The sequence below is a fragment of the Octodon degus genome, unplaced genomic scaffold (assembly GCF_000260255.1).
Source record: "Octodon degus isolate 3935 unplaced genomic scaffold, OctDeg1.0 scaffold00091, whole genome shotgun sequence".
Lineage (NCBI taxonomy): Eukaryota > Metazoa > Chordata > Mammalia > Rodentia > Octodontidae > Octodon > Octodon degus.
The window spans coordinates 8,270,179-8,279,312 of record NW_004524667.1 but is presented as its reverse complement, the minus strand read 5'-3'; the positions used below and the strand labels follow the sequence as shown (position 1 = coordinate 8,279,312).

Below are 9,134 nucleotides of genomic sequence, written 5' to 3'. Positions count from 1 at the left end.
TGTTTTGTTTTCCTTCTGGAGGAAAAGCTTTGGATACGCAGTTACATATCCTTGGTGACGAACTTTAAAAGCTGAGTTCTGTTTAAAAACTGGGAGAGAAGCCGCAGTCAGGATACTGTCTCCGCGGTCTCCAAGTGCCCCGCAATCTTGGCTCTCTGCTAGGATCAGCCCGGGGTTTGGGGGGTTTGGGGGGGGGGTAGAAACAAGGTCTCCCTTTTCATTTCTCCACAATTTATCTCGAACAAACATATCGGGGTCAGATGGGCTTCAGGGCCCCATCCGGCTCCAGAGAGAAGCTCCATGACCCCCGCCCCCACCGGCCACTCCTGGGAGCAGAAAAGCCATCCCCACCCTTTCCACGCCCCTGCCCCACCTCTTGTCCCCCTTTGCAACCCCCTCTCCTTTGCCCGGTGTGGTTTGCTCCGAGGAGTATAGATAAATAGTCCTGTCAAAAGGCAGCGCTCGCGTTCCTGCGTGCCGAGCCTGGATCCCGGCGCCAACTCCAGGGCCCCACTCCCCGGGGTCAGCGGCGGGGTGCGCGCCCTCTCACCGCCCACCTCGCTCTCTCGCGGCCGCCTCCAATTGCTTCTCCGCCCAAGTGTGCTGTTCCCTCGGAGCACTCCTTGGCCCCCGCCTCCGCCGGGAAGGGGAAGGCGGAGACCGTGTGAGGCTGGCCAGGTCGGAGAAAAGCGGACGCGCGTGGGCGCGGGAGACGAAGAGATGTCCACGGGCTCAGTGAGTGACCCCGAAGAGATGGAGCTTCGGGGGCTGCAGCGAGGGTACCCGGTCCCCGCCTCCTCCAAGAGGCAGCCTGTCCCGGGCGCAGAGCGCCGCTACGCCTCGCCCAGTGACAACTCGTCGGCGGAGGAGGAGGACCCCGACGGCGAGGAGGAGCGGTGCGCCGTGGGTGCAGCCCGCGATCTTGGAGGATGCCAGAAGAAGCGGCCTCGTGTGGCCGGGGGCGGCTGCCTAGGTAGTGGGGACGGCAGCTGCAGTAAAAAGGCTCTCCTACCGAAAGGCTCGGCCGCCGAGTGCAAGCAGTCACAGCGGAACGCGGCCAACGCCCGCGAGCGCGCCCGGATGCGTGTGCTGAGCAAAGCCTTCTCCCGGTTGAAGACCAGCCTGCCCTGGGTACCTCCTGACACCAAGCTGTCCAAACTGGACACGCTGCGGCTCGCTTCCAGTTACATCGCGCACCTGCGGCAGCTGCTGCAGGAGGACCGCTACGAAAACGGCTACGTGCACCCAGTGAACCTGGTAGGGAAACCGCGCAGCCACGGGGTGAGGGCCGAGGAAGTCCTAGAGTGCCGTGGGCGCCGCAGGGCAAGGCAGCCTGCTAGAAAGAAGCCTAAGGGGGATGCGTGGGGCCTGTGATGGGAATCCTAGTTTAGTTTCTCCCAAACCAAAGGAAGAGGTAACTACTCTTTTCCTGGAAAAGAACCATTCAGTGGTCAGTGTTCGCATGATTCTGCCCTGTGTATTGTATTTCCTCCAGTGGCAACTATTAGTTAACATCCTATTTCCGGCATAAACCCTAGTTACAACTGAGTATACTACTGGCTGCAGATTAAATAACAAATCTCACTTGCCCAGCTTTTTCCAACAAAGAGCAGAGCAGGTTTGAACCAGAAATTCCTACTTTAAAGGACAGAAAACTGAGCTTTGAAAAAGGTTTTGGATTTTTAAAATGGATGTGAGTAGCCCAGTGTCCACAGGCCAAATTGTCTGGAAAGTCCCTGTCTTATCTACCAGGTCTCCAGGATTGGGAAAGACAGATCACATTCCAGTCTATAGAAGTTTCTATTTGGAACGAGTCCTCTCTCTCTCTCTCTCTCTCTCTCTCTCTCTCTCTCTCTCTCTCTCTGTTTCCAAGGATTAAGATTAAACACACGAAGAAATCCCAGACTCAGTTTCACCTGAATCCTTGTGAACTGACATCCAATATCTGCCATACTTAGTATCCAGTAAGATCACCACCTCAGATTTGAGACAAAAATACACAGATTTTCAGAATGCTAACAAAAGCTGAGTTAGGGATTTGTGGAGTTCACCTAAGGGAGCAGTTTCTGTTTGAGATGCTGTTTTCTCTGCAATGTATGACTGTCTTTTTGATTGTACAGACGTGGCCATTTGTGGTCTCCGGACGGCCTGACTCTGACACCAAAGACGTTTCTGCAGCAGCAAACAGATTATGTGGAACCACGGCTTAGATAGGATCAAACTCACTTGATGGGATTATTTGTTACACCAAAGTGTTTGAGGACCAAGAAAGCCTGAACACCAGAGGATGGGTAGCAAGTGCCACTGGATCCTCCTGGGCCCTCCCACTTCCTTGGACCTGCAAACTGGACGGTGGAGGTGCCCCATCTGGGCCACAAGGCTGGAAAGAGCATCCTTTCGTGTGAGAGCAACAGGAGCCCAGCTTCTTTCTGGGCCTTTAGTGCTATAGCCCAGGCTGCCGTTTGAGCCCAACACCACAGCACCTAGGCCTCCATAATGTTAGGGTTAGTTTCCAGCAGGGTCAGATGTATCATGTATGTCATGTTGTGGCAGATTTCTGCACAGCCCAGGCTTCCAGGCTTTATAAAATAGAGGTCACTATGGATCCTCTTAAAAAACAGCATCGTGATGTAAGGTCCACTTTGGGGATGTTTTAAGTTACCAAGAAAAGAAAGTGGCACATATGGGTCAGTTTTCTATCCTGCCAGGCAGCAACAGCTGTGCTGCTAACTGTGCACAGGGCAGAGGAGGCACAAGGCAGAGAGCAGCCAGGCTAGGTTTGCCCTGCCCCTGAGCCCTTGCGCTCTCCCCCTGGAGGCTCCTTTCTAAGCTCCCTCCTCTGTTCTGTCATCACTGTCCATCCAAGATTCCTCTTCGAGGCTCCAGCCTCACACCCACTATCCCTGGAGCTGCCTGCTCAGGCTGCTAACTGCAGTTCCCTCTCCCCGCATTCCAAATGCCTGCCAAGCTCTGATGGCCCCTGCCCCAGCACAGCCTTTGCGCACGCTTTCTTTCCTGTGCCCAGGCAAGCTGCTGGAGCTAAGGGTGACCTCACCGAAGGTGCCTAGGGCCAGCACGCTGCTGAGTCTGCACTTCCACAGCAATTAACATATGTAAATAAATTTATTTTTTTATGAATAATAAAACGCATTGTGAAGACTGCATGTCCCTGGAGGCATCAGAATGTGGTCTTTGTTTTCCTTTACTGAGAGTGTTTGGGCTGAATGTTAACCTGATGGGGGCTGGTTTCAGCTTTGCAAAGGGCACTAGCACTTGGCTTCTGGGATAGTCACACTCACATGCTCAAATGTCACCTTTCTTAGTCTGTGTTTCTGATTCTCCTTGAGATAGGAATTCTGAGTAAGCAAGGAATTCTGCTGAAGGGCCCTAAGATGTTGCTGAAATCCAGGCCTTCTGTGAGGCATGCAGTTGTAAAGTTGATACAGGCGTGAGCGCGCGCGCGCGCGCGCGCGCGCGCGCATTAGTGCTTTTCCCAGCCTAAAACATGCTCCAGTGTTTACAGTTAAAAGTGGTTTCCAAACCCCTCCGTCCACCCTCCTGATTCCCAGTGTCCTAAATTGAACACGCAGAAAAGATCTGTAAGAAGACAACTTGTATTTCAGCAGGGGCTGGGCAGAGGGCTCAGTGGAATAAGCGCTTCCCTGGCAAGTGCAAGGGCCTGAGTTCACAGCAGAAATCTTTTTAAAAAACGATTTGACATTTTAAACATATACTACCTAATTTCCCATGTCATTTCTTATATTTTTACTGCTATAACTTGGAAAAATCCATAATAATTTTAAAAAGTTAGTCCATTTAAAAGCAATCCTTTTGCACACAGAAAAGAATGAAGGATAAAAATAAAACAACGGCCCAATTGGGGGTTCTGCCTGCTATTTTGTAAAGTCAAAGAGCAGTTTTCCTCACCAGAGAAAATCCAGCTGGATTCTCATTAGGAGGTGAGAGAGCAACAGGGAGTAAGACCTCCTGTTCTGAATTAAGTGGAATCCAAACTCTGGGGAGCTGCCTTCCGACATCATTTTCTTGAGCTTTTATTTAGAACCCAGGGAGACTCTGGTCCTTCAGATCCAGTGGTCAGCTGCCAGATGCCCAGCTGGGAGCAGGAGGTGGGAGCCACAGTGGGCTCTGTGGCATCTGGGCTTTCTGGCAAAGGGGAGCCAGAAGTGTTGTAATTCGTATTCGGAGAACCTTGTACCTCAGTGCCCTGTATGCCCAGCTTCTCACCGGCAGTGTCTGCGGAGCACCAGACCTTAGTCAGGTCATTTCCAAATCTTCCAACAAATGAAGTCTGTTGATGAAGGATAGGAGGGAGTTCAGGACGTTGACTGCAGAAAACAAGAATGTCTAAAGAACCCAGTTTGAAACTGAAGCTATGCCACCCCACAGGGCGAAACAGTTCTCCCCTCTCAGACTCAGTTTTCTCATCTACGGTGGTGTGCCAATAACAGTGCGTACCTGGAAGATTGCCTCAGGAACAAATACCACAGAGCAGCGATGACATCCTTTGAGGGATTCCAGTGATACCAACAGTCCACTGTAGCACAGTGGAGGTCTGCCACACTGCCATAGTGTATGCAAGCCAAGCTTCTTCTAACATTCGGTGAGCAGTGCACTCAATGCTAGCTAGTAAAGGACATCCAGAGGCATCCAGAGAAGACACACCCTGAGGCACCCAGAGGCAGCACACAGGCCAAGCAGGATGCAGGAGTCCAGCTTTTAAGAAATAGGTCCAAACCTGGGCACAATGGTCCATGCCTTAATCTCATCTACTTGGGAGGCTGCAATTGCAAGATCGAAAGTTTGAGGCCAGCATGAGCAATATAGTAAGACCTCATTTCAAAAATAAACAGAAAAAGATTGTGTCCAGTTTCATGATAACAGGATCATACTGTAAAAAAAAAAAAGTGTCCCCAAAGAGCAGACAAACAGAAAAACAGAGAAAGAAAACCCAGAAAGAACAGCTACATTTATAGTAAATAGAAATTAGAACAAGTGTTCAGATAAAAGAGAAAATATTATTTAGAGAAATTTTTCGTAAGTAAAGACATGAGATTTAAAATGTTTATTTTTATAGTTATATTCCCTTAGGCATTTCAGGAGCAAAGCACAGATTTTCTTAGAAGCAATTCACTGAGTCCCAGATGTACAAAGCCCTGGTATTGTATCCTGCAGGCTTATCTTTATGGCCACTTTATAAACCTATAATTTTACTTCTCCAACAAGAAAAGAAAAAAAAATTCAGAATTTCTCTGCTCCATAACTTCCATAAAAAAGCCGAGGGCCAATACTCACATCACTTTTGTAAAATGCGAAAATGGCCAATTTCTAGTACGCCTCCAGCAAGGAACACAACATTGCTACAGTTTGGGGGCAAAGGTTGCTATTGGGAGAGCCTTAAGTGTCTGCAAACAGCCTCTGCTTCGCCTGGTGTTGCCTGCAGCGTGAGCTGAGAGCCTCCCAAGCACCCCAAAGCCGCCCTCAACTTTTCTTCTCACCGTTTTCCCTCAGGAATTTGAACTGGAGGAATGAGATGGAAGCTGGGGATGGAGCAGGAATGGGGCAGGGGTTGAGGGGAAAGGAGAAGTGAGTAGACAGGAGGGTTTCGTTCTTCTGGTTATGCTGCTGTGGGGGGCGGGTGCAAGGCAAAGAAAGTCTAAGAACTTAAGAAGTACTGCATAACAAACAAAATGAATAAACTGAAAAAGACTCTGGGGGTTTTCTGAGGGACCAAGGCATCATTATCAGTGATTCTGACTCAACCCAAGAGAACAAAAAATCCCCTTCCACAGACACTTCCTAAAATGAATATTCTAAAAAGAAATGTTTTTGTCTCTGTAATTTTGAAACACTTAGGCGTTTCTCTGGGTTGTGGAGGCTGAACTGACCGTGTGTGTGTGTGTGTGTGTGTGTGTGTGTGTGTGTGTGTGTGTGTTGGGCTCAACTTCATTCTCCCTGTAGCCTGGTGACTCCTTCCCTAGAGAGCAGCAGTGATGCCTGCGATTTCCAAAGGGACTTTTACAGGCATTGTTTTATTCTTCTCTTAACAAATGCTTCAAAAAATAAAATAAACATATCCCTGCCCATAAAAAAGAAACAACCAAAGAGAAACATATTCTATTACAACAGGTAATAAGTAGATAATTTTGGTTGATACTTCTGGAAAATATTAAAAATCACAGTAATTTGGAAAGTTACATCACTCCCATTTGGAAGGGACTAACTAGGTTCATTCATAATCGACCTCTCACTGTTCAGTATCTAACTCGTGGAAAACATCTCTGCCAGGCACAGGCGTGGCTCCTTGTGCTTGTGCCTTTCCAGAGCACTCACCTTGTCTCCTACTGGTGGGAACTTTGCATCTCAAACCACTGGAGGCAGCCGCTGGGCTTGCATCTTTTCACAAACCCCTCACCTTCGATCTCTGTCACCATGGGGTTTTATTTTTGTGGAGGTTTTCATCTTTCTCTCACAACATTGAAAATTGATCCACAGAAATTCTTTGAACCCATGACTCTGAGATGGTCTAGAAAGGAGCAAGAAAGGGAATCTATGGGTAATTATGGGGTCATGATCATGGCTTGTTGCTGTCTCAACTCATTTCATCTTTCTCCTTCGTTGGTTCTGCTAGCATGAGACCTTAAGTGCTGAATTTTTTAAAAATTAAAGAACCACATTTAATTAAAATTAAAAAACAAAAAAAATTGGTTTTCTTCCTTTCTACCCTACTTCAGGAGCTCTTCATCCTCAGATTTGTTCTGCCTACTCTTGTTGCTGCTTGTATCACCCTGCTCTTTTCAGCCACACCTACTTTTCTACAACTGCTTTTTATTTTTACCACTAAGGAGAGATTTTTATTTAGCTGTCCCCTAAAAATAAAGATTGTGACACTGCATCAAAAAAATATTCATGAGATTGAAAACAAACTCACTTCAGAATGTAAGATGGACTAGTGAATTTTGAGGTTACTAAATGCAGAAATCTATTGATATGATTTCAGATTCTATGTTTCAGGCAAGGGGGCCTACCCCTTAGCTCAGTTCTTCAAGTGGCTGCTTCAACAAAGCAGTCAGGCTCAGGTTGCTGTGGTTCGATCCCCACAACTACAGCCAGCCAAACCTGCCTTGAAGGCATTCAGAGCAAAAAAAAAAAAAAAAAAAAAAAAAAATCCCTCTGCCATGTTTCAGCCAACTTGTCAGAAACTGTATTTGGGTAGTTTAGATGCAGTAACAAAGGATTTTCACAATTACCTGAAATGGCCATCAAAATATTTCTGCCCTTTACAATGATGTATCTGAGCAAGGCTGGTTATCAACCAAAATAACACATCACAACAGAATGAAAGAGAAAATATATATGAGAAGCTGATCACTTTTTATTAAGTTAAGTGTCAAAGAAATTTGCAAAAAGGGCCGGCGAGAAAGCTCAGCAGACTAAGCACCTGCTTTGGTAGGTGTAGGGACCAGAGTTCAAAACCTGGCATCTAATGCTGCCCCTGGGCCCCACCCTGGACAGGCTGAACTGGAGACCGAGTGGGTATGGTGGTGCACACCTGCAATCCCAACGCTGTGGAGGCTGAAAACAGGGTGCTCACTATGAGTCTGAGGTGCATAGTGAGACCCTGTACCAAATAAAAAAATAATAAATAAATAAATAAATTTGCAAAATGGTAAGACTTTGCCTCTCTTCCCATTAAAAGTGTTTTGAAAAGCATTTTTCATTAAAATGTGCATTTCATTAACATGTAATTAGTTTATTATTCTTAAATGAATTCAAAAGTAAATATTTTGGGGCCTGCTCATTAGCTCAGTTGTTTAAGTGCCTGCTAAACAAAGCAGTCAGGCTCAAGATGCTCTGCTTCGAACCCAATTTCTCACATTAACCCAGAAATGCCCTCAAGGAATCTTCAGGCCACCAAAAAAAAAAAAAAAAAAGAAAAAAGTGAATATTTTTGCTTGGTTTTGATTTCTAATCCAGTAAGTGACAAAAGGGACAAACCACCTTCATAGCAAAAGTGTTTCTGAGTTGAATATTTTTGAAAGACTGAAGAGACCAAACAGTTTGAGATTGCTTGCCTAGATAAACTTCTTCATTGCTCAGAGTGTGCTTTCTTAACTTTGTGGAGAGCTCAGAAGGGCAGGAGCCTGAAGATCATGTCTATGTTGGATGGGCGCAAACCTAAGATCACAAAGAATTTCTGGGGTGTTCTGGGTAGGCCAGCTGGGAAGGCTTCCTGCACAAATAGCTCAGGCAAATCAGTAGCGCTGAAGCCAGAACTAGTTTCAGAGACTGGCTCAGAAGATTTCTGTGCCTCTGGATTTCCTTTCTGTCCTCAGAGCCCCAGCTCTGTCTCTTATTTAGGACCTGAACACATAGTCTGTGTGGGCTCAGGGCTGGTCCTGGCTTTCAGATGGGAGAGGGAGTGATGTTCCAAATGCCAGACTGCAAGACTCTATTTCTCTTGCCTCTATATTAATAATTCTGAGGGCCGCATCAGGCTTTCTGTTCTTCCATTAGAGAGTTTTATATCAGAAAACAAGGGAGTCAAGTCTACTGGTCTTCAAGAAAAACTTCTTCTTCTTCTTTTTTTTTTGGTGGAACAAGGGATTGAACTCAGGCCCTTGCACTTGCCAGGCAAGTGCTTATAATACTGAGCTATTTCCCTGGCTCCAAGAAAAACTTGTAATCCAAGCTTTGCTAAGTGGCTGACCAGTGTATTTATTCATGAGAAACAGGGTACAAAACTAATCTGACAAGATACACTGACGTGAAATTTGAGTACAAAGGAAACTAAAACAAACAAATAATAGTAGCAAACAAAACCAGACAATTCTTAAATGCTTTGGAAGCAAATCTCTCTTCTAATGCAAAGAAAGGGTACCATAAAATTACAAATCCAAGGGTAGAAGGTTCAAGAAATTTGGATAGTTCTTAAAAAACTAAGCAATAGCTTCATAGGGTGAGAAGAGGACGCCTGCACAAAAGCGACAAACACCGCTCTGGCTAAATTCAGTGAAGGGACACCTAAGTCAGACCCAGCAACGCTCTAAGCAGCAGTAGCAGTGATCTCAGAAGGCTGAGTTGCAAGGTAGATAAACTGATAGGGAGGAGAGAGC

At 46.5% G+C, this 9,134-nt stretch overlaps 1 protein-coding gene across 1 annotated transcript; it reads left to right on the top strand.

The window, feature by feature from the left end:
• Positions 1–628: 628 nt before the first annotated feature.
• On the top strand, positions 629–3,134 carry Msc (musculin). Its single transcript, XM_004637543.2, has 2 exons — positions 629–1,257; positions 2,121–3,134. The coding sequence occupies exons 1-2, from the start codon at positions 721–723 to the stop codon at positions 2,208–2,210; spliced, it is 627 nt and encodes a 208-aa protein (XP_004637600.1). The 5' UTR covers positions 629–720; the 3' UTR covers positions 2,211–3,134.
• Positions 3,135–9,134: the final 6,000 nt, after the last annotated feature.

What these genes read in the sequence shown, in the direction of transcription:
- Msc (XM_004637543.2), top strand. Translation starts at nt 721, where the DNA reads ATGTCCACGGGCTCAGTGAGTGACCCCGAAGAGATGGAGCTTCGGGGG. An exon ending in ACGTGCACCCAGTGAACCTG is followed by an intron (nt 1,258 to 2,120) that starts GTAGGGAAACCG and finishes TTGATTGTACAG; the next exon opens with ACGTGGCCATTTGTGGTCTC.